Source organism: Panthera leo, chromosome A3, assembly GCF_018350215.1.
Source record: "Panthera leo isolate Ple1 chromosome A3, P.leo_Ple1_pat1.1, whole genome shotgun sequence".
In the NCBI taxonomy this organism is placed as follows: Eukaryota; Metazoa; Chordata; class Mammalia; order Carnivora; family Felidae; genus Panthera; species Panthera leo.
In genome coordinates, this window is record NC_056681.1 from 100,689,259 (window position 1) to 100,715,797 (window position 26,539).

General features: G+C 37.1%; 1 protein-coding gene and 1 long non-coding RNA gene across 5 annotated transcripts in view; one reads left to right on the forward strand and one right to left on the reverse strand.

Moving 5' to 3' along the window:
* Positions 1–26,539, reverse strand: part of LOC122216293 (charged multivesicular body protein 3) — a 104,150-nt gene that overhangs the window by 34,916 nt on the left and 42,695 nt on the right. The window contains exons 1-2 of one of the 3 annotated variants that reach the window (XM_042932937.1): positions 17,229–17,351; positions 420–525 (exon numbers count right to left, since the gene is read on the reverse strand). The exons of 1 other annotated variant lie outside the window; for it this stretch is intronic. Coding sequence is in view for 1 of the 2 variants with exons in the window: in XM_042932936.1 (XP_042788870.1) it covers positions 17,229–17,273 (45 nt within the window). In the remaining variant the exon portion in view is untranslated. Of the gene's footprint in view, positions 1–419; positions 526–17,228; positions 17,376–26,539 lie in introns of those variants that run through there. One more of the 3 variants, XM_042932936.1, reaches the window with a different exon arrangement.
* LOC122216295 overlaps positions 17,500–26,539 on the forward strand; it is a 50,933-nt gene continuing 41,893 nt past the window's right edge. For both annotated transcript variants that reach the window (XR_006200814.1, XR_006200813.1), the window contains exon 1: positions 17,500–17,663. This is a non-coding gene — a long non-coding RNA (uncharacterized LOC122216295). The remainder of the gene's footprint in view (positions 17,664–26,539) is intronic.

Sequence of the window (26,539 nt, forward strand, 5' to 3'; positions counted from 1 at the left end):
TGCATCATATGGTGATTCTATGTTTATCTTTTTTAGAAACTCCCCAACTATTTTAGAAAGAAGCTTCACCATTTTACATTCACTCCAGCAATGTTCAAGGGTTATTTCTCCACGTCCTTACCAACACTTGTTACCCTCCATTTTTTTTATTACCGCCAATCTGTTGGACCTGCGGAAACAGTATCTCATTGTGGTTTTGATTTGCATTTCTTTAATGACCAGTGAAGTTAAATATCTTTTCATGTGCTTGTTGGCCATTTTGGTATCTTCTTTGGAGAAACACCTATTCATGCCTTCTTTTCATTTTTTTAAGTTTTGCTGTCTTGTTGTTGCTGGTTGTATGAGTTCTTTTACATTCTGACAGTAGAACCTTATCAGATATGTCATTTACAAATATATTCTCCCATCCTATAGCTTACCTTTTCACTTTCTTGATAATGTCCTTTGATGCATGAAAGCTTTTAATTTTGATGAATTTCAATTTGTCTATTTTTGCTTTTGGTGCTTGTGCTTCTGGTGTCATAGCTGAAAATCCATTGCCAGATATAAGGTCATGAAGATTTATCCCTATGTTTTTATCTAAGAATTTTATGGTTTTCTAAGAGCTTTAACTTAATTTCTATATATGGAATGATGTATGAGTCCAGCTTCATTTCTCTACTTGTGAATATCCATTTGTCCCAGCACCATTTGTTGAAAAGACTACCCACTATTAAATGGTCTTAGCACCCTTGCAGAAAATCAACTGGCCGTACATGTATGGGCCTATGTGTCTATCCTTATACCAATACCACCCTGTTTACATTACTATAGCTTCATAGTAACTTCTGAAATCAGAAACTGAATTCTCCAAATTTGTTTTTCTTTTTCAGTATTGTTTTGGCTATTCAGGGCCTGTTGTATTACATATGAAATTTGAGAATCAACTTTTCCTTTTGAAATTTTGATAGGTATTGTATTGAACCTGCAGATTGCTTTGGGTGGTCCTGCCATCTTAACAGCATTAAGTCTTGCAATCCATGATTCTGAAATTTCTTCCAGCAATATTTTGTAGTTTTCAGTGTATAAATATTTTGCTTCGTTGGTTAAACTTATTCCTCAATATTTTGTTCTTTTAGATACCTTTGTAAACAAATGTTTTTCTGTATTTCCTTTTAAGAGTTTTCATTGCAGGTGTAAAAACTACAACTAATTATTTTATAATTGTCTTGAAACCTGAAAATTTGCTGAATTCACTTAATAAGTATCTTGTACATGGGATTCTTTGGGAGTTTTCTATGTATGGAACCATGCCATCTACAAATATAGTTTTACTTCTTCCTTTTCAATGTGGATATCTTTTATTTATTTTTCTTGCCTAAGTACTCTAGCTAAAACTTCTAGTACAATATTGAACAGTAGTGGCAAAAGCAGGTATCTTTGTCTTGCTCCTAATCTTAGAAAAAAAGCTTTCAGTCTTTCACAATTTACTACATAGTTAGCTGTAGTTTTCCATAAATGCCCTTTATTTATCATGTTAAGAAAGCTCTCTTCTATTCCTAGTTTGCTGAGCATTTTTCTCATAAGAGGTATGTATGTATTTTATTACAAGTATAATAGGATGACTTAAATTATTTCAAGCATAGAAGTATCACATTAGGAGAAATTCATGTGGTGAAAGTAGAATGGAAACAAACTGCAATTCTCTTTTGAAGAAGAAAGAGAATAATTAAAAAATGCCTGACTATAAATAAGAATGTGTGCATGTATGTTTCAAATGAATACTGATGGGGATCAAATTGTGTGATGCTTTTAAAAGAGTGATGTAACAATTTTACGGTATTTACAATATGCCAAAAATTACATCCTGTGCAACTTTACTTAAAATTGTAACAAATATTAAATATTGATTTATAACTGTCCAAAAGGGTACACAAGTTGTCAAAATTATTTTAAGAGATATAGGAAGAAATTTGAAGACACTCTTATAATCTAACCAGAACTTCAGAACCAGCAGGAAAGGAAACCCAAGACTCGTACATTCATTCAAACGTTTACTGAGTACCTGCTCAATGTGCTAGCGATATAGCAGGAGACAACGACTCCACCTTATGAACTTACATTCTAATAAGGAAAAAGACAGTAAGCAAATAAACAAGTAAATACTCTGTCACAAAACGAGTGCTACGGAGAAAATGAAGCAAGGAAAATAGGATGAGAGCAGTGGCGGGGGAGGTTTGCTATTTTTTATAGGGTGATGGAAGAGAGCTCAACTACTAAGGTGACTTTTGAGCAGAGACCTCAAAAAGTTTGTAAGGGAACCACGTGACTATCCACTATGGTGGACTGGGGAGGAGGTGAGGAGAAAGGGGCTGTAACATTTTACTCAGCAAAAACAAAAACCACTAAAGGACCTAGGCAAAACAGTGTCCTTTTCTATAGACTAAGGTAATGGAGTACAAAAATAAATGTGGCTAAATAATGTTTGTCTGAACTGGCAACATTGATGGGTAAAGCTATTTGATTCAAGTTGCAAGAAAAAAACATTTACGTCTATTATATTATAGCAATGAGTTTTGTAAGGCAGCAAGTTATTCCTAATCTGGTATTATAAAGCTAAACATAAATTTTAGATTTTTATTTTCATGGGTCAAAATATTGATTAGTTCCTATTATTTCTGCTTTCAACTGCTAATCCCTGAGGATAGCCAATCAAGTGGAAGCAATGCACCCATGAAGAGTACCAACTTGTAGCAGTTACTAAAATTCCAGGAACCACACCTAGGATAAGTTTCACAATTCAAATTTAAGCCTTAAAATGAGGCAGAATGAACCAGTGCAGTGATTCTTAAACTTGTTTTTAGAGCAAAATCTTTCAAATAAATCTTTCAAATAAATAAACATATAACTTCACAAATACAAGAAGTATTATGCCAACACACACTTATCATATAGGATCACATTCAAAATTAGTACTACTATGAAGTAAGTAAATGAGAACAGCCTATCTGTATTGATGAAAGACAAAACTTTAAATTAGTTGTTACAGTGTTATAACAACCTTAGCATCCAGTTTATTTCCAGATTTTGCTTACATGTCCAGTATCGAGAAAAAAAATTTTTTAACGTTTACTTATTTTTGAGACACACACACACACACACACACACACACACACACACACAGTGTGAGCAGGGGAGGGGCAGAGAGAGAGGGAGACAGAATCCGACGCAGGCTCCAGGCTTTGAGCTGTCAGCACAGAGCCCAACATGGGGCTTGAACCCACGAACCATGAGATCATGACCTGAGCCAAACTTGGGACACTTAAACCACTGAGCCACCGAGGTGTCCCAGAGAAAATTTTAATTCAGAAAGATAAGAAGCTATCAACTTATTACTACAGCTATTTACAGTTTATCTTTCAACTGAAGCTTATCCATTGCTTAAATAAATCCAGAAGCTTAAAATAAAAGTCATTAAAAACTGGTTGTTTCAAAGTTTCTCATTATATAAATGTTTAACTGCTCATATTCCTTAAGGGGTGAGTACTCAAATCTAATACAATACATGGCAATGGTGAAATATCTTTTGTAAAAATCCATTGTTACATTGTTTATAGTAGGCAAAAGACTAGAAATGTCTAAATGTATATCAAAAGAACACTAGTTAGTTCTATTAGTTAAAGAATTTCCATGAATGGACATTATGTCCTAACTAAACAGAAAAAGGCAATGCAATGAGGACTACCCATGCAATTAATTCTCAAAATATAATGAAAACAGAAAAGTAAAGGACATTTATAGTATGACATTATATACATTAGAGAGAGAAATAAGGGTAAAGAGAGGGAGAGGAGAAAGGAGAATGAAGGAACAGAGAAGGGGAAGAAAAGAGAGAGAGAAAAGGAGAGGATAGAAATATTTATATGTCCATACATTACAGAATAGCAACAGGAGAATCCATAATAAATTAGACTGCTGTTTCAAAGATGGAAACCGAACAATTTGCTGCCTTTTGAATTTTTTATTATGTACAAATATAACCTATTTCAAGAAATATTTTTTAAAAACAAAAGATAAAAAAAGAATTGTGAAAAACATCGAGTTCTGAATGGGAAGAATACTGTTAAAATGTCCATACTACCCAAAGCAATCTGCACATTCAGTGCAATCCCTATAGAAATACCAACAGCATTTTTCACAGAACTAGAATAACTAATACTAAAATTTGTATGCAACCACAGAAGACCCTGAATAGCCAAAGCAAACTTGAGAAAGAAGAAAGCTGGAGGTATCATGATCCCAGATTTCAAGACATACCACAAAGCTATAGTAACAAAACAGTATGGGAACTGGTAGAAAAACAGACACATAGATCAGTAGAACAAAAGTGAGAGACCAAAAACAAACCCATACATATATCATCAGTTAATCTATGACAAAGGAGACAAGAATAGACAATGGAGAAAAGACAGTCTCTTCAATAAATGGTGTTGGGGAAAACAGACAGCTACACACCAAAGAATGAAGCCAGACCACTTCTTTACACCTTACACAAAAATAAACCCAAAATGGATTCAAGACCTAAATGTGAGACCTAAAGTCATAAAACTCCTAAAAGAAAATTTTAGGCAGTAATCTGTTGAACATCAAATATCACAATGTTTTTCTCAGGCAAGTGAAACAGAAGCAAAAATAAACAATTAGGACTATATGGAACTAAAAAGCTTTTGCACAATGAAGGAAACCATCAATAAGACAGAAAGGCAACAAACAGAGGGAGAAAATATTTGCAAAAGATATATCCAATAAGGGGTTAGTATTCAAAATATATAAGGAACTCCCATAACTCAACACCAGAAAATCAATCTGATTAACAGATGGGCAGAGGACCTAAATATCTTCCAAAGAAGATACACAGACAGCCAACAGACACATGAAAAGATGCTCAACATGACTAATCATTAGGGAAATGCAAACCAAAAACCACAGTAAGCTATCACCTCACACTAGTCAGACTGGCTAACATCAAAAAGACAAGAAATAAGTGTTGGTGAGGATGTGGAGAAAAGGAAGTCCACATGCATTCTGGTGGGAATGTAAATTGGTGCAACCCCTAGGGAAAACAGTATGGCGGTTCCTCAAAAAATTAAAAATTAAGCTACCATACGATCCAGTAATTCTACTTCTGGATATTTACACAAAGAAAACAAAAACCCTAATTCAGAAAGATATATACACCCCATGTTTATTGCAGCTCTCTTTACAACAGTGAAAACATGGAAGCAACCTAAGTGTCCATCTATAGATAAATGGATAAAGGTGGGGCACATATACACAAATGGAATGTTACTCAGCTGTAAAGAGGAATGAAATCTTGCCATTTGTGGCCACATGGATGGACCTAGAGTGTATTCTGCTAAATAAAATAAGCCAAAGAAAAGCAAACACCACAAGATTTCATTTCTATGCAGAATCTAAAAAATGAAACAAACAAAAAAAGACAGAAACAGATTCATAGAGTACTGGTGGTTGCCAAACAGGAGAGGAATGGAAGAAGGATGGGCAAATTAGGTGAAGGGGATTAAGAGGTACGTACTTCTGGTTATAAAATAAATCATGGAGATGAAAAGTTTGACATAGACAATTTAGTCAATAATACTGTAATACATTTATCATGGATATTCATAATGTATATGATCACTGAATCTTTATGTTGTATACCTGAAATTAATTTAATATTCTATGTCAACTTTATTTCAATTAAAATTTTAAAATGTAAGACTATTTTATGAATTTTTTAAAAACCCAGTTTATAAGTGCTTCAAATCATCTTTGGAAGAAGTATTTTTAAATCCTTTTTATTTTTTAATTTTAGAGACAGAGCACACAAGTAGGGGAGGGGGACAGAGGGAGAGAGAGAGAGTCTTTAAGCAGGCTCCACACTCAGTGCAGAGCCCAACACAGGGCTCTAATCCCACAACCCTGGGATCATGACCTGAAATCTAGAGTTGGATGCTCAAGTAACTGAGCCACACAGGCACCCCAGAAATACTTTTAAATTCTATCTCATAATATTAGGAACACTTATTGAGTATTTTTTTAATTGTTTTATTTTATTTTTTTAAAGATTTTATTTTTAAGTAATCTCTACACCCAATGTGGGACTCAAACTTACAACCCCAAGATCAAGAGTCTCATGCTCCATTGACTGAGCCAGTCGGCACCCCTTTTTAATTGTTTTAGATGCCACACTCCCTTCTTTGTTATACAATCACCCAAAACTTAAAAATAGTTACAAAAACCCAGATTTTGTTTCAGTTTCATAACTGACATTTAATCAGCATCTTCTAAAGTAAATGAAAAATGCATGGCAAATGATTACTGAAAACTAAAGTCAATTTGTCTTCATTACAGGAAAAATAGTAACTAATGAATTACCTATACTTATTTCCAAACCAGAGTTAATTAAAGTCACAAGTTTTTTAACAGCAAAAATACATATTCATCTCTCAAAAAGGCTTCAATATCATAAGTCATACATTCCACTGTAAGGACCAATATATAGCATATTTAGGGTAGTAACAGGAAAACAATACCACAAAAGAAAAATGTGCAAATGGATGCAAAATAGAGAAGGATATAATATACACTGGTTGAAAAAAAATGTACACAAAGGCACTTAAGAACTGGGTCTAATTTAATGGGGGCACTTTCCAAAAAGAATTTGAGACTTCCATCTCTGCTGAGATACTGAAAGCTGGGAAGACTCTCAATAAGACAGTAAAACAAAGCTGGATGAACTACAAAATAACTTTTCCTGAACTTGCCAAAAAATAGGTTACAAGGTAACAAAGTAATATGAAATATAAACAAACTCACTTCCAAGAAGAGAGGCAGCACTGAACACTAAACTAGCTGTGACACAGCATGGGATAGCAGGTACTTTACGAGCAATTAAGGAAAACCTGGTTAAAGTTTTTAATAAATTGATGAAGTCCCAGAATGGGTTAGTGGAGAGCATAGAACCTCAGGAACCACAGGCACAATGGGCGCTCACATCCACTTTCAGTCTCAATTAAATATGGTAGAAAAATGTTGAAACATATACAAAGAATGTCTTCACTGGCTCATCAAACACAGCCGAGGAAAGAATCAACAAACCTAAAGTCAATAAAAGTTACCCAAACTAAAAAACAGAATAAAATAAGACAAAGTATTCAGGAACTACGAGACATAACAAATGGTCTAACAGATGTATAATTGTTATTCCAGCAGGAAGTGAGAAGGAAAACAAAGTATTTAAGGACAGAATGGCTGAAATTTTTCCAAAAAGAATGAAAAGTATCAAACCACAGATCTAAGAAGCTTAGAGAACCCAAAGCTATGGAGACACCAAAAACAAACAAAATAACAGAATGTAACACTACACCGCACACCTAAACACATTATATTTAAATTTTTTTTTGTTTATTTATTCTTGAGAGATAGAGAGAGACAGAGCATGAGCAGGGGAGAGGGAGAGGGAGGGGGAGACACAGAATTCGAAGCAGGCTCCAGGCTCTGAGCTGTCAGCACAGAGCCTGACGCAGGGCTCAAACCCATGAACCACGGGATCATGACCTGAGCCGAAGCCGGACACGTGACCGACTGAGCCACCCAGGTGCCCCTAAACACATTATATTTAAAATGCTGAAAATCAGAGATAAATATCTTAAAACCAGCTATGGAGAAAAAATACACATTAATCATAATCACAAAGGACCAAAAATAACAATTACATCAGACTTCTCAAAAGAAACTATGCAAATCAGAAGACAATGGAGCATCTTTAAAATGCTGAAAGAAAAAATTATCTCAATCCCAAATTCTATGAGCGAAAAGTAGCACTTAAAAGTGGAGAAAAATTTCAGATTCAGCTCTGACTGAATATATAAAGAGCTCAGAAGTCATCTTGTCCTATAACAAAAACAAAAAAAAAAAAAGTGAAAAGAAAAGAGAAGAAAAAAAATTTACAGGGCAAACTATTAACCAAACTACAGGGCAAATGTGGAAAAAGAAAGGTGAATACAGAAAATCACAGCTGAGACATGCTTACCTGGAACACTGGAAGGAACATTTAAATGGTAATTTTGACTAGTTGCTGCAGGATGGGTATAAAGTATCATGAGAATGAAACTCCTAGGGGACACCACTATTGCATGGGTTTTACCTCTAGAAGCTTTTCATTTTGAAAAGGCAAGAAAGATCCCCCCTTGTGTTTCTGACAGAGGAAGGAGGAAAGTAACCACTCTGAAATATGCACAGACTGTCTTCCATAACAAAGGCCTATTCTTCGATAAAATAAACCTTCCTAGAGCCTTGTTCCACTTTGGGAAAGGGCATGTACCAGACTGATCTTTTTTAAATCTTCTTTTGTCACCAGAAGTGGGCAAAAAATTAAGAAATACTTGCAAATGTCATAGTCCAGGGACACAGGCCACAAAAACACTTAATAAGATTATAGAATGCTCCAGTCCCCCACATTTTACCATCACACCAATAGGGCTCCAGTAGAACTAGAGCTAAAAGAGATGCAAGGTAAGTTTTACCTATGTATCTAAGGAGGAGTTTTTTTGGATGTCCAAAATAACAAGGAGATAAAAACAGGCACACTAGAATAACTTTAAGCCTATGGCACCTATAGCTCCAGAAAAATATTAACAAAGCCAAACTCCTAGCCTAATTAACATAAAACCTCATACTGAAGACCAATTCACCCTAGTTCTTAATACCTCATGTATCATGTCCAGTTTTCAACATAAAATTACAAGGCATTCTAAACGGCAAGAAAAAGCAGTCTGAAGAGATCAAGCAAGAATCAGAACCAGGACTAGATATGACATAAAGATTGACATGTTTGTTGGGGCGCCTGGGTGGCTCATTCGGTTAAGCGTCCAACTTCGGCTCAGATCATGATCTCACAGTTCCTGAGTTCGAGCCCCGCATTGGGCTCTGTGCTGACAGCTCAGAGCCTGGAGCCTACTTCACATTCTGTGTCTCCCTCTCTCTCTGCCCCTTCCCTGCTCATGCTCTGTCTCTCTCTGTCTCAAAAATAAATAAACATTAAAAAAAAAATTAAAAAAAAATATTGACATGTTTTGGCTCTTGTAAAAAAAAAAAAAAAAAAAGTAGACATTATCCAAGAAGAGATGAATAATGTAAGCAAGTACAGGGAATGGAAACACTAAGAATCAAAAGGAAATGCTAGAAATATAAAACATAATATTCCAACAGAATGAAAAATACCTTTGATAGGTCTATCAGTAGACAGGACATGGCCAAGGAATGAATCAATGAATTTGAGCCACTGAATAGAAACTTCCCAAATTGAAATTTAAAAAGAAAAAGATGAAAACAAAAAGAAAAAAAATGACTAAGAACTATGGGATGGTTTTAAAAGATGTTAACATACACATAACTGGAATACCTGAAAGAGATAAAAGAGGAAACTGAACAGAAAAAATACTGGAAATAATTATTATTGAGAACTTTCCAAAATTAATGACAGACACCAAACCAAAGATCCAGGAAGTAAAGGGAACAAAAAGTAGAATAACAATCCAATAAATGACAACTAGTGATATCATATTCAAACTGTAGACACCAAAGCAAAGAGAAAATCTTGGAAGAAGATAGAGCAAAAAAGCACTTTACCTACAGGGGAACAAGGGTATGAACTACAAATGACTTCTTGTTAGAAACTATGCAAGCACTAACAGAGTGGACATATTTAAAGTGTTGGGGAAAAAAATCACCAACTTAGAATTCTATGTCCAACAAACTTATCTATCAAAAGAGGAGAAATAAAGACTCTCAAACAAAATTGAGGGAATTCATCACAGCAGATCTGGCCTACCAGAAATGTTTAAACAAAGTTCCTCAGGGAGAATAAAAATTATATAGTTAGAAACTTGCATCTATATAAAGAGTATCAGAGAAAAAAATAAGTGAAGCCAAAATTTTTACTTTTCTTATTCTTAAATGATTTAAAAGATAACTGTTCAATAATAGCAAATGTGGGGGCGCCTGGGTGGCTCAGTTGGTTAAGTGTCTGACTCCAGCTCAGGTCATGATCTCGCGGTTTGCGAGTTCAGGCCCCATATCAGGCTCTGTGCTGACAGCTCAGAGCCTGGAGCCTGCTTCAGATTCTGTGTCTCCCTCTCTCTCTGCCCCTCCTCTGCTCATGCTCTATTTCTCTGTCAAAAATAAGTAAACATTTAAAAATTAAAAACAATAATAGCAAATGTGTATTGGATGAAGATAGCATATGGATAAGTGAAATGAGTGAGAACAATGTCATATTGGACAGGAGAGAGGAACTGGGAATACAGTTAGAAAGTTACCTGCATTACATATGAAACAGTATGTTATTAGAAGTTAAGTTAGTTTGGGGCGCCTAGGTGGCTCAGTGAGTTAAGCATCCCACTTCAGCTCAGGTCATGATCTCACAGTTTGTGAGTTCGAGGCCCATATTAGGCTCTGTGCTGACAGCTCAGAGCCTGGAGCCTACTTCAGATTCTGTGTTTCCCTCTCTCTCTCTGCCTGTGCCCTGTTCACACTCTGTATGTCTCTCTCTCAAAAATAAATAAACATTAAAAAAAAAAAAGTTAAGCTAGTTAATCACAAATGTATATTTCAAATCTGGGATAACCACTAAAATGTTTTTAAAAATTTGTAATTGATATGCAAAAATATGAGATAAAATGAATCATATAAAATCCTCAATTAAAATCACACAAGACAAAAAAAAATTTTTTTAAGATGGGAAAAAAAATAACAAAGAAGTATGACAGACACCAGTTACAACACTGTAGACATTAATGCAGCTATATCAATCATCATTTTAAATGTGAATGGTCAAGGGGCACCAAGGGTCTAGGTGGCTCAGTCAGTTAAAAACACCTGATTCTTGATCTCAGCTCAGGTCTTGATCTCAGGGTTGTGAGTTCAAGCCCTGCACTGGGCTTCACTTAAAAAAAAAAAAAAAAAAATGTGAATGGTCTAAATAAACCAACTAAAAGACAGCATGTGGTGGTGGGGTGGGGAGAGATAAAAAGCAAGACTCAACTGGGGCACCTGGGTGGCTCAATTGGTTAAGCAGCCGACTTTAGCTCAGGTCATGGTCTCACAGTTCCTGAGTTCAAGCCTCGCATCAGGCTCTGTACTGACAGCTCAGAGCCTGGAACCTGCTTTGGATTATGTATCTCCCTCTCTCCCTGCCTCTCCCCTTCTCACACTCTCTTTCTCTAAAATAAATAAATATTAAAAAAAAAAAAAAAAAGGAAGACTCAACTGTATGTTGCCTACCAAAAACCCACTTAAATATAAAGACTAAGAGTAAAGGTAAAGGCATACAGAGATATATCATGCAAACATGATTTCTTCTTTCAAAAGAAAGCACTACTCCTACCTCCAGCATATAACACAAATCAAAGACTTAGCTATAGGTTATAAATCTGTTAAAACTCTTGAAAGTATCAGATTTGGCAATGGATAATTAGAAATGCCCTAAAAGAATGAACAAATAGAGAAAAATACATAAACTGAACCTCATCAAAATTAAAAACAACTGTGCATCAAAGGATATTATCAAGAAAGTAAAAAAAAAAAATAACCTATAAAATGAGAGAAAATATTTGCAAATCCTGTACCTGATAAGGGCTTACTATAAGTATATAATGAACTCATACAACTCAACAACAAAAAGTCAGCCCAATTAAAAATGTGCAAAGGACATAAACAGGCATTTCTCCAAAGGAGATATACAAATGGCCAACAAGCACATGAAAAGATATTCAACTTCATTGGTCATTAAGGCAATGCAAATCAAAACAATGAGATACCACTTTGCACCCAGCAGATTGGCTATCAAAAAATTTTTTTTAATTGTTGGGAAGGATGCAGAGAAACAGTACACTTGTACATTGCTGATGGGAATGTAAAATGGTGAAGCCACCGTGAAAACAAAAACAAAAAAAAACAGTTTTGGAGTTTCTCAAAAAGGTAAATAAAGAATTACCATATGACCCAACAATTCTACTCCTAGGTATATAGCCCCCTCCCAAAACAAACCCCTGAAAATAGGTACTCAAACATTTAAGGAAGAAATGAAAACAATTTTCAAGAATAAAATCTTCAAGAAAACATACGAGGGAACACTTCTTAACTCATTCTATGACAGCATTAATCTAATACCAAACCCAGATAAAGACATTACTAGGAAGGAAAACTACAGAGCAGTAGCTCTCATGAACACACATGCAAAAGCCCTGTATAAAATGTTAGCAAATTGAATGCAAAAATATATGAAAAGAATTATAAACCATGACCAACTGGAATTTATTCCAGATATGGAAGGCTGGGTCAAGATTCAACAATCGATTACTGTAACTCACCACATCAGTAAGCTAAATAAGAAAAATCATGTGAATCGACACAGAAAACACATTTGACAAGATCCAGTACCTACTCACCATAAAAACTCTCAGCAAACCTGAATAAAGAAAGGGAAACTCTTAACATTTTTTTAAAAATCTGCAACCTCCCCCCCCCCCCACTATACCTAAAATCATAATTAATGGTAAGAATTTAGAAGCTTTCATGCGAAGATTGGGAACACAGCAAGGATATCTCTCTCTACTCCTACTCAATACTGTAATGAAGTCCTAGCTAATACGACATGAAAAAAGGTATACAGAACGGGAAGAAAGCAATTAAACTGTGTGTGTGTGTGTGTGTGTGTGTGTGTGTGTGTGTGCGCGTGCACACAGAGGACATGATTTTTTTCTATGTTAAAAACAAAAAAATCCCAAAGAATCAATTAAAAAAATCTCCTGGTACTAACAAGCAAGTATAGCAAAGTTGTAAGACAGAATGTTAACATACAAAAGTTAACTGCTTTCTCATATACCAGTAATAACTGGAATCTGAAATTTGAAAAAAAAACTTTTACAGTAGCACCAAAAAAAAACCAAAAAAACCACCCAAGTATAAATCAAATAATATGTATTAGATCTACTGGAAAACTACAAACCACTGATGAAAGAAATCAAAGAAGATATAAATAAATGGAGAGATAGTCCAAGTTCATGGATTGGAAGACAACATTAAAAGACATCAATTCTTTACCCAAGGGATACAGCAGTACTGATGCATAGGGGCACTTGTACCCCGATGTTTATAGCAGCACTCTCAACAATAGCCAAATTGTGGGAAGAGCCTAAATGTCCATCAACTGATGAATGGATAAAGAAATTGTGGTTTATATACACAATGGAGTACTACGTGGCAATGAGAAAGAATGAAATATGGACCTTTGTAGCAACGTGGATGAACTGGAGAGTGTGATGCTAAGTGAAATAAGCCATACAGAGAAAGACAGATACCATATATGTTCACTCTTATGTGGATCCTGAGAAACTTAACAGAAACCCATGGGGGAGGGGAAGGAAAAAAAAAAAAGAGGTTACAGTGGGAGAGAGCCAAAGCATAAGAGACTCTTAAAAACTGAGAACAAACTGAGGGTTGATGGGGGGTGGGAGGGAGAGGAGGGTAGGTGATGGGCATTGAAGAGGGCATCTTTTGGGATGAGCACTGGGTGTTGTATGGAAACCAATCTGACAATAAATTTCATATATTAAAAAAAAAAGTTAAAAAACAAAATAAAATAAAATATAGTTTAAAACTGAAAAAAAACAACAACAAAAAAAGACATCTACTCTTCTTAACTTCTTCTGTAGATTCAATGCAACCCCAATCAAAATCACCAAAATCTATAATTGTAGATATCAACAAATTGAATCTAAAATGTGTACGTAGGAGCACCTGGGTAGCTCAGTCAGCTGAGCATCCGACTCTTGATTTTGGCTCGGCTCATGATCTCACAGTTCATGAGTTCAAGCCCCACATCTGACAGTACAGAGCGTGCTTGGGATTCTTTCTCCCCCTCTCTCTCTCTCTGCCTCTCCCGTGACTGCTCTTTCTCTCTCTCTCTCAAAATAAATAAGCTTAAAATTTTTAATTAATTAATTAATTAATTAAAATGTATATGTGAAGGCAAATGCCCCAGAATAGCCAACATAACAGTGAAGAAAAACAGGGCTGGGAGATTCCCCACTATCCAATTTCAAGACAATATAAAGCTACAGTACTCAAGACAGAGTAGTATCAACCAAAGAATAGACACATAAATCAATGGAACCGAAAACAGAGCCTAGAATTTGGCCCACACAAGTATACTCAACTTTATATATGAAAATAGATATTTTTCCTATAATTAATTGAAGCAAACTAGTTTTCAAAAGGCCTCACTTCAAATCTTCAGGATAATGCTGACTAAGCTCAATATCCATTTGTTAACATCTTAAAATGACAAATTATACCTTATGTTTATACTTGTTAAAGTATTTCTATAATTAGAAGCACTGAGACATGAATTGGAGCAATTTAATAACTATGTAGAAGGTGGCAACTGATAGAATTGATAGAACACTTTCTCATGACTACCAGAAAGTATTTCTTTCCCCAAATGTTAGCAATAGTCAAGAAAATAGTTAAAGAACATGTTTTCTGAACTTGTTCTTCAAGTCTCAGCTTTAAGGTTACTTTGAGGAGGTCTTGCTTGACTCCAAGGACAGGTTAAACCCCTTGCAGCGTAATTACACACAATGCTATACCTCCTTCCTTTTGTAAACCACATTGTACTTATAATTACTTATAGACTGTCCACTCCAGAAGGTTAAAGATCTTTTATTTATTCACTTAGCCCATATACAACATCTGGCACAAAACAGATGCTCAATAACTTATGTTGAATTCAACTGCACAGAATATGTGCTCCTTGGAGAAATGGCTGATTCCAGGACTCAGGTTGGGATACACTAATCACACTGCTATAGACAGTTTGTATGTCTAAATGTTTGTGCCACCCCGCCAAATTTATATTTTAAACATAATCCCCAATGGGACAGTATTTGAATGTGGTGCCTTGGTCATGAGTGCAGAGCCGTCATGAATGAGTTTAGTGACCTTACAAAAGAGACCCAGAAAGCTTGATTCCCCCTTCTGCCATGTGAGGACACAGTGAAAAGATAGCCATCTATACCTAGGAATAAGGTCCTCACCAGACACTGAATCTGTGGGTGCACTGATCTTAGACTTCCCAGCCTCCAAAACTGTGAGAAATAAATTTCTGTTATGTATAAGATACCTAGTCTATAGTATTTTGTTACAGCAGCCTGAGCAGACTAAAACAGGGATATAGTGAAAACTAAGCTCCCTTCCCACTTTTGACCCTCAGCTACTTAGCACCTTTCCCTAATTATAAAATTATTTATTCCCTAAATAAGTTATATCTCTGTAAGCTGGGGTTTTGTGTATCCTTCAAGATTTAAAACATACATATAAGTAGAAATTTACCAAAAGGAACAAATATAACTTAACTTAGGTCAAATTTTGCATACTCTGATCACTGTCAGATGGATATACAAGAGACAAGTAGGCTGTTCTCTCAATGTGGAGCTGTTCTCTCACCATCTCTACTTTTGTTCATCAAGCAAATATTTGATAAGCACCTTACTCTTGCTAAGAGAGTTCAACACTATGCTGATCCAGTGAATGATAAAGAAAAACATGATCCTTGCTCTCAAGAAGCTTACATTTTTGTTGAGGGGACAAGGTTCGTGAGAGTTCAAGCTCCGAGACGGGTTCTCTGCTGACAGTTCAGAACCTGGAGTCTGCTTCAGATTCTGTGTCTCCCTCTCTCTCTGCCTCTCCCCCACTCACACTTTGTCCCTCTCTCTCTCAAAAATAAACTTAAAAAAAATTTTTTTTAAACTTGCCCACAAAAGCTGAACAGGTGAGATCATTTATTAAAGGATTTCAGGGTTTGTTTCCATTATGGATAAATCTGTACTGGATACTGTAAAGCAATGCTTCTCAAACCTTAATATTCACACAAATCCCTGATTAACCTGTTAGAATTCAAATTAGGATTAAATAGGTCTTGGGTAGGGCTCCCGATTTCTAAAAACCTCCCAAGTGATGCTGACTCTGGTCTGCACTTAAGTGTCAAGGTTGTAGAATATAGAAGGAATTAACCCAGGGGTGTCTGGGTGGCTTAGTCGGGTAAGTGACCAACTCTCGATGTCGGTTCAGGTCATGATCTCATGGTTCATGAGATGGAGCCCAAGTCCAGCTCTGTGCTGACAGCACTGAGCCTGCTTGGGATTCTCTCTCTCCCTTTCTCTCTGCCTCTTCCCTACTTGAGCTTACTCTCTCTCTCTCTCTCTCTCTCTCTCTCTCTCTCAAAATAAATAAACTTAAAAAAAAAAAACCCATATATTTAAAAAAAAAAAAAGAATTAACCCTAACTAGCACTACTAGCCAAAACTTTACAGCCTTTCATTTTCCATGACTCTGAAGTGAAACTATTATCATTCCCAGTTAATAGACAAGACTAAGTAAGGCACAGAGAAATGAACTTTCCCTAGATCACAATGCTTGGTCTGTGGAAAACCAGGGTTCAAATTTAGGAAGACGGACTCTGCAGGACCCTCTTAACCGCTACACATTATCCCGACATTATCTCCGTTAACAGGCAGACCCAGAATTCTAAGCCAGGTCCAGAGTTCTCCTCGGTACCATTCGCACGAGTTGGGTGCCTACTACAATTCATATATGTCTGCAGTCAACATAACGCTGTAGGGCAGGGAAGGAGGAAACAGAGCCTCCCACTCAACGCAGCGGGACAGGTGGAAGGGGCGACAGATCCCTCCTCTTCCCGCAGCTGTGGCTGGGCTCCGCGAGGACCACTCTGCGGGTAACGGCAGGGCGGCCGATGGCCGGAGGCGGGCATTAGGGGCGGGGCGTCGGCAGGGAAAGGTTCCGGGCTGGATGTACCAACGCGGGCAGGGGAAGGGGTTTCCAGGGGCCAGGACCGCCTTGCTACCTCCGAGCCCTGTGCCGAGGCTGAGAAATTCTTTATCTAGTCCCAGGCTGCCTTGTGGAGTGCTGAGGTAGCAGGGCTCTTTTTAGCCACGACCGCCTCCTTAGAGACTCTTCCTCTGGCACCTCGGTCGAGTGGAAGGCCCCGGAAATGGGGGCCGAGTGGCACCTGGCCAGAGCTGCGAGGGAGAGGGGCCAGCCGCTTACCAACTCCACTACGCCCCACGCAAATCCCCCGACTCTTCTGCCGCCGCCGTAGCCCTTACCAGCTCTTTGGGCGGCTTCTCCTGGGTTTTCCCAAACAGCCCCATGGCGAATTGAACTCGTCTTGCCCCTTCTGGCTTTCCGTTCCCCGCGCCCAGGCAGGTCACGGATAGCCGCCTGGGCGGGGCGGGCGTGAGGAAAGGAGCCCAGACTCCCAGAGAAGGTAGCGGCCGCGAGAAAGGTGATGCGCATGCGTCCGGCTCATGCGCAGAATTGGGCCAGGCGCAGTTTCGTCAGAGAGATTGTTGCAATTGCGCCCCTTCTGGGCGGGGATTTGTAGATGGTAGTGACGAATTAGGCGTGTTTTTGTGGGGTGTGGAAGTGATTCCTTTGGAAGATACGAACTTACTAACTACATGTGGTGATTACAGCTGCTTCTGATACTTCTCTTAAACCTGTATGTTGTGGCACCGGAAGTCTATCTCCACCTAGACGAGGTACATTTACAACCACTTTTCCCACGGCATCACCCATGAGTCCCCTAAGCACGTAACTTGCGGCAAGCCAGAAACGACCCCTTCTTTCTCCCGCTAGACTTGTTCCTCCCTCCCCTCTGTTGTCGCCACCCTCACCTAGTCACTCTAACCTGGGCATCACCTTCTCTACCCCCTTTACCAAGTACCAGTAATGGTAACTTTTCCATGTTTTTGAACTCCAGCACTCTCCTTTCCGCCCAAAGTGTCACAGCGTTTGTTCGGGCCATTGTTATTTCCAACGTGGATGATTTCTACCTGGCGCTTGTGTGTCCGTCGTCTTATACTCCACATGGACCATGACCTTAGTCAGATTCCCAAAGGTATCTGTGACTAAAATAGAGGCATTTTAGCCCAGCAATCTGATTGAACCTACACAGTGAGCTGATGGTTGTTGTCATTACCTCATGTCATGGTGGAGAGCCATTCATTTAGTGCCACAACCTCATATTCCCATCTCTGGTGGTAAATGGTACAACCACTTTGAAAACGTTTTGATAATTTCTTAAAATGCTAAACATACCCCTATCTTACGCAATTCCACTGCTAGCGGGTTGCCCAAGAGTAGAAAAAGCAAATGTCTTTACAAAGACTTGTAAATGGGTGTTCATAGCACCTTTATTTGTAATAGCCCAGAACTGGAAATAATCCAAATGTTCATCAAAAGATGAATGGATAAATCAGTTGCGATAGATCCATATAATGGAATGCTGCTCAGCAATAAAAATGAACTATTGATACATGCAACAATGTGAATCTCGAAATAATTATGCTGAAAGAAGACAGAAAAAAAAAAGTAAATGCTACATGATTACATTTATATAGCATTCCAAAAAAGGTGAACTAATCTGTAGTGACAGAAAGTGGCTCAGCAGTTGCTAGGGGACAGGGGTTGTTAGGAAAGAGGCAGGAAGGAGGGATTAGAGACACATAAGGAAGCTCTTGGAGGTGATGGATATTCTCTTGATTGTGGGGATGGTTTCACAGATGTATATAATGTCAAAACAAATGGGTACTTTAAATATGTGCAGTTTATGTCAATCATGCTTAAATAAAGTTCTTTTAAAATAGCAGTACAAATTCAGTGTAGAAACTAAAATCCCATTCTTACTTCCTCAGGGGAAAAGGTCTCAAAGAACCTTATAATTAAATTACTATAATTATAGATAGTATGAATTCTTTGAGATCTTCTCCTTTGGAGAATATGCTTTCACATATTTTTACTTAGTTGGGATCATGTTATACATATTGTTTTCCGATCTCCTTTTAAAAAATTTTTATATAAATTGTCATTGATGTTAATATTTATAGCTGAGGACTGAGTGTTATACATAAGAGATGAATCACTGGTATGTACTCCTAATTCACTATTGCATTATATGCTAACTAACTTAGAGGTAAATTAAATAATTAATTAATTTTAAAAAAAGAAAAAATTTTAAATCATTAAAAAAAAAAAAAAAAGAGTGGTTTACCTGATGGTAGACATTAGCAAGTGGTGGTCCCAATGTATTAAAATGTATTATATTAAATTGGTTGATTTTCATAATAATTAACTAAATTAATAATAATAAATTCATAATAAATAAATATTAAAATAATCATTTTATTTTAAGTTACAGATGTCTTAATAGTTAAATATATTTTGAAAATGAAATTCAGATCAAACATTTATTCCACCCCTGAAGCACAGGGAAGTTTTAAAACCATTCCACCAGACTCATAAAATCGAAGGCAGAAAATACCTTTTACTCATCTCTGTCTCTTCAATACCAAACACAATAGTTTGATGAATGAACATTGTTAATTGAAAGTATGGAAAAATTGATTTCTAAGCCCTAAAGTAATCTTATTAAAAATTCATCTGTGTTGATAAAAAAAAAAATATAGTTGAAGGATAATTTGGTGGGAATGGACTAAAATTTATTTAACCATTTTCCTATTGTATGAGATTAAGTGGTTTCTAATTTTTCCTTATTAAGTAATAAACATAGATACAGCTTAAATTGTAAAAATACTACCATTGCTCTCTACACAGGTTGCACGGTTTTCAACTACCAACAGTGTATGAGAGCATCCTATTCCCTAAATCCTTGCTAACAATGAGTATTATCAATATTTTGCAATTTTGCCAATCTCATGGTATAAAATATTGTTCCTAATTTTCATTTGTATGATTACTAGTCTAGATGATCATCTTTTTGGTTTTTTATTGGATATTTGAATTTCTTCTGTAAATTACTTCTTGTATCCTCTGCCCATTTTCCGTTGAATTGTTTTCCTCTTTTCCTTCCCTCCTTGTTTCAACCTTTGAAAATGAGAAATCTATGGAAATGTTTTTAAAGTTTCCTTCACCATATCCCTCCTCCTCTTTTTTTCCTTTTTTTTTTTTTATTTTTGAATGAACCATAAGGCAGAAATTTTTCACATAAGAGGACACTGAACTTCCAATTAGTCAACAATATTTATCAAATACCTACTATGGGTCAGGGATTCTGTAGGCTCTAGGGAAACTATAGTGAACAAAAAAGAACTTCATACAATCTGGTGAGAAGGACAGGTATTAAACAATGGTGATCCATAAAATTAAGTGAATTACTACAAATGTGCAAAATTCTGGCCATAAGAAGAATATGGTGATCAGGGAATCTTCCCTGAACAGGTTATACATAAGTGAGACTTGCAGGGTGAACCAGCAGAGATATGAGGAGAACCCAGTACAAAAGAAACAGCATGTGCCTAAGAGCCTTCCCAGTTTCTGGGTGTAGGCTTGGGACCACAGACACTTCAGTTCCTAAAGCTGCACTTACCTGAAAATTGGTTATCAAGGGCAGAGAGACCCAAGGGAGCATGGAGAAAGGTTCGATTGGGCATGTGGCATCCAACTAAAAGAGCCCATAGCTACAGACAGAGCCCTATAAACACGTTGATGCAGTTGTTCCTCAGTGACTAAAAGGGCACTGTGCATCTTCCACGCATGTTCCAGGCTCCAACGTCAGAGCAACATATACTCTATTTATGTCCTGATATTGCTGTGGCACTGGACAAAACTGTGGCTGTAGGTTGTCCTTCATACACGGACCTCAGGAATTACGCACCAGATCCTCCCACCTGCTAAGAATCACATCTGAGGGGGTGGGAAGAACTAAGTGAGCAGGCATTCTAGCTCTTCGCTCCTGCCAAACACAGCAAGTGTTTAACAGGATCACACTCCCTTGCCATATGTTCACAAAGACGTTTATTCACACACAACTTCAAAGGTTTTGTGTGAATTCTCCTGATCCCTGAAAAATATTATAAATAGATGCATATCCTTGACTTGAAAGATACTGCAATGCCTGATGCTTTAAATATTTCCCTTGAATTTGAGATGAAAAATAGAAAGGACTGTTTTTCCTTCATTTTCCAGTTTGTCCTTGCTCATTTCTGTAATGTTTCCCATCTTAGGGAGCATTGTGGCTCAGAACTGTTCCCCATTCACCGGGTAGATTGTTAAATGAAATGCTCTGGGCAAGAAAATCACAACCCAATTCCTAGCAGGAATTTTGGCCTAATAAAACCAAGATACACCTTGTTTTATACAGCAGATGGATTCTGAAAATATTAGATATAAACTGGCTTTTGGAAAACTGAATTCCCTCCCATGACTTATATAATAATTTTGGGATGGATTTATCTGAATTTCTGATGAATCTTCATCTCAGGGGCTCCCAGCCACAGCCTATGACTTGAAAGAAGGTAAAGGAAAACCTTGAGTCATCTTTCCGTTTCCAGCATTCCTCCGCCAACCTTACGAAAACCCTGTACCAGTTCCCTAGGGCTGCTATAACAAAGTACAACAAACCAGGTGGTTTAAAACAACAGAAGTGTATTCTCCCACTGTTCTGGTGTTTCAAAATCCAAAATCAAAGTGTCAGCAGGACTATGCTTCCTCCGAGACTCTGGGTAGAATCCTTCCTTTCCTTTTCCTAGGTTCTACTGAGAGCTGTTGATCATGGGCATTCCTAGGCTTGCAACTGCATTACTCCAATCTCTGCCTCGTCATTAAGTGGCGTTTATTAGTCAGCTTGTGCTGCTATAACAAAATGCCATAAGTTGGGTGGCTTAAACAACAGAAATTTATTTTCTCACAGTTCTGGAGGCTGGAAGTCTTAGATAAGTGCCAGCATGGTCAGGTGCTAGAGAGAGCCCTCTCCCTGGTTTGGACTTCTTGCTGTGTCCTCACATGGTAGGCAGAACAAGTTCTAGCGTCTCTTCTTTTATTAGGGCACTAATCCCATCATGAGGTCCCCACCCTCATAATCTCACCTAAACCTAATGATCTCCCAAAGGCTCCCTCTCCAAATACCAACACATTGGGGGGTAGGGCTTCAACATATGCATTTTGGGGGTGACACACTTAAGTCAATAGCAATGTTCCCTCTGCATCACTCTTCCTTTTCTTGTAAGTACACCAGTCACATTAAGGGCCCACCCTAATCTACCACCACACTGTCCTAACTAATTATATCTATAATGGTCCTATTTCCAAATAAGATCACATTCCGAGGTACTAGGGTTAGGACTTCAATATATCTTTTGAAAGGCTACAATTTAACCTACAACAATCCTCATTTATACACAAGCCCCCGCCCCCACTTTTGAGAAGAAAGAAGGTGATAGAGGGTGGAAGGAGACTGGTTAGGTGAATCCTTTCAAAATAAACAAACTTCTGTCTTCTATGAGTGGCCCCAAAGTAGGGACAGTTTCCACTTGGGAAAGGTAAGTAAATATCTGAGGCCTGACTTGAACTTGGAGGATGTACTCTCCCTGCGGAATCACAGTAACCACTGCAGCCACTGCATATTGCCATCTAAAGCACCATTTCCGCCATTAAAACTCCTGTCGTGGGAGATTCACATGCCTTTTCTTATTTCCTCACAGCACAGCAGAGACAAAGCCTGAACTTAAAGAAAAATCCAGCTGGAATATTTAAGCAATACTTTACTAAAATTGCCAAAAACTGTATCAGAATATCAGAATTGGAAAAATAGCATGTGACTCACACATTCAACATGATGTTAGACTGGATATTCTGGAAAAACTCACTACAAACACATAGAAAGTCTTGATAAAATATAACCAGAATTATTTTATGTGCATGGTTGATCTCAAAAAAAGAGAAATTAGTAATTTCCTCCAATAACAGAAACTTAGGACCTTGTTTGTGTGTTAAAAAAAAAAAAAAAAAAAAAAAACAAAAACAGGGTGCCTGGTGGCTCAGTCGGTTAAGTGTCTGACTTCAGCTTAGGTTATGACCTCATGGTTCATGGTTTGAACCCCACATTAGGTTCTGTGCTGACTGCTCAGAGCCTGGAGCCTGCTTCAGATTCTGTCTCCCTCTCTCTCCCTGCCCCTCCCCCATTTGTTCTTTCTCTCGCTCTCTCTCTCTCTCTTTTAAAAATAAACAAACATTAAAAAAAAGAAAACACCAGGAGTGCCTGGGTGGCTCAGTCGGCTAAGCATCCAACTTCAGCTCAGCTCATGATCTTACAGTTCATGAGTTCCAGCCCCGCATTAGGTGAGCTCGAGCCCCACATGGAGTGAGCACGAGCCCTGCTTCAGGTGAACGCTGCTTCTCTCTCTCTCCTTCTCTGCCCTCGTGGGATTCTCTCTCTCTCTCCCTCTCTATCTCTGCCCCTCACTCACTTGCACCCTCTCTCTCAAAAAAATAAATAAAAATTTAAAAATGAAAAACAATATAGCTTATAGATGGCAAAGTGCATAAGTCTTAAGTGTATGATCTGGTGAATTTTTACATATGTATATATATGAAACTACTATATGTATCAATATTTAAAACATTTCCAATATCTTAGAAGGCTCTATCATGCCTGTTTCCAGTCAATACCCACCAAAGAGAATCATTATTCTGACTTGTATCTCCATAGATTTGTTTTATCTCTTCTTGAACATCACATAAATGAAATCAAATTGTAGGCTCCGTTTTAATAATTGAGCAGAGGACCAGGAGGCAAGGCTTTTAAAGGCTAGGGAAAATGCGGAAGCAAAATTAAGACCTCCTGAAGATGAGAGCCTTGAAGACTTCACCCTCAATGAAATTACAGGATAGTGGGGGAAAAAATCTATCTGCCAGCGAAGGGGGCTAAGAAGAAATGTTTGTTTCAGGCCAAATGCCTGGTGAAAAAATAAAAGTAGAAGGCTTCCTTAAGGAGCTGTAATTATAAGGCTGCCTTCCTGTGGGTTTAAATTTATACTACTTCCATCGTGTTGCAAATCCCAAGCCTGGATAGTAATTTAAACAGTTCCTAATTTAAACTGTTGATAACTTCATGGTGACCTGAAGGGAGAAAAAACCAAACTGTGAACTTGTAATTATATACCCTGTTAAATTATCCTTCCAAAATTAGGGCAAAATAAAGACATCTTCAGGAGGAAAAATAACAACAGATCAAAAAAATCCACCAAGCAATAGATCAACACTAAACAAAATTCTAAAGAATGTGCTTTACAAATAACAATGATCTCAAAAAGAAGGCCTTAAATACAAGAATAAATGATCACAAATGATTTAGTGAACATGTGTTAATCTGAAAAGAGTTGACTCAATAAACAATAATAATATTGATTTTGGGGAAATTAAAAGAGTAAAACTAAAACATCCCATAATTGTAATATGAAAAACTGGGTAGTGGGGCATGTAGGTGGCTCAGATGTGTTAAGCATCTGACTCTTGATTTTGGCTCAGGTTAAGATCTTGGAGGTTCATGAGAATGAGTCCCTCATTGGGCTCTGCGCTGACAGTGTGGAACCTGCTTGGGATTCTCTCTCTCTCTCTCTCTCTCTCTCTCTCTCTCTGCCCCTCCCCTGCTTGCACTCTCTTTCTCTCTCTCTCAAAGCAAATAAATAAACTTAAAAAAAAAGAGAAAGATAAAATGGGTGGGTGGTTAAGTCATTGGATTTGAAATGATCTCAGAGGATTCAAACATCTTCCCTTATTTCCCCACAGCAGTGAGGTACTGAAAACAAGATATACTTTATCTAATATTCTTTGGGAAGGAGTAAAGATATTGAATAATTTTAGATATTAAATAAGCTTGTTAGAATGTTAAGGATAATCACTAAAATAAAAGAGATACTTCCAAAATATTAGAGGGAAAATGGAATTAAGAATATTAATCTAAATAAGGTAGAAAAGGAGACAGAAAAGTCGGGAAAAGTAGAAGGCACAAAATACAATGATAGAAATAAAGATATATCAGTATTAATAATGAAATGGACTAAACTCACCAGTGAAAAGAGATTCCCAACTAGGTTTTTAAACATTTAGTTTGAGGCTAAGGAACACACTACAACATAGGGTACCAAAAAATTGGAAGAAAGACTTGGACAAACATATTTACCAGGCAATACAAAGATGTTACAGCTATATTATTATCAGACAAAATAGGTTTTACAGCAAAATAACTTTTTATGAATAATGAAGTTTATAATGTACAAATTTCAATCTATCAGGAGGCTAATCATGTAGTCTCAAAAAAAAAAAAAGGAAAAACTGACAATTTCAAGGAGAAATCCATAAACCCACCATCATAGAGGGAAATTTTAACTTTTCTTTTAGTAATTGGTAGATCAAGAAGACAAACATTTGGCAAAGACAAAGAAGACACAAAAATAAGACTCATTTAATCTAATTGTCACAACAAACAGAATAAGTTATCACATATCAAATGTTTACCAAAATTGATTATGTACTAGAATATAAAACAAGTGAAGAAATCATTTTGATTTACATCCCATTATATGACCACATATCAATTGAGTTAAAAAGCAATGACAAAAAAATTAAAATTAAAAAATTTTTTGAAATATAAAAACACATTTCCAAATAACTCGTAAGTCAAAGAATAAATCTTAATGGGAACAGGGGAGTCACAAGGCAACCCTCCTTCACCCAACTGGGGTGGTATCAGAGGAGACCTAGTAGAGACTTAGGACTTTCAACATCACCCAGTGATACTGTGACTATGCCCAACATAAGGTCAGTGGAGAACTGGATCTCTCACCTCTACCTAGCATTAAAGGGGAACTCCTCTCGGGGTGCCTGCATGGCTCAGATGGAAAAGCATGCAACTTTTGATCTTGGGGGTCATGAGTTTGAGTCCACCTGTGGTGTAGAAATTACCTAAATAAATAAAAACTAAAAAAAAAAAAATCAAAAAAGTTGGGATGTGGTCTCCTCTCATATCTCACTGAAGGCCAAGTAGGGAACTTGGACTTCAACCTTCACCTGTAAGTAATTAGGGGGCACCTCCACTTTTCTACCAAAGCAGTGTCAGGAAAAAAACAGCAGAAACAGGTTTAAATAAGATGCATAATCTCAGAACATAAACTGAAATGTACAGATTTCAAATAAATGAAAATCACTCATTATACCAAGAACCAGGAAGATCTCAAACTGAATGAAAAAATATAACCATTATATGTCTTACTAGGGTAAACAGTGTCTCCCAAAAATCCATGTCTACTGGAACCTGTGAATATTACCTTATTTGAAAATAGAGTCATTGCACATAAATTAAGGTGAGATCATACAGGATTAAGGTGGGCCCTAAATCCAATGAAATTGTTGTCCATGTAAGAAGAGGGAAATTTGAAAGAAACACATAGTAGAGAGAACCATGTAGAGACAGAGGCAGAGATTGGAGTGGGTATCTAAAAGCCAAGAAACACCGAATATTAACCTATCAAAAGATAAAAGAGCAAGGAAGTATTATTCCCTAGAGCCTTCAGAGAAAGTATGGCTCTGCCAAAACCTTGATTTCAGCTTAATTTCTAGC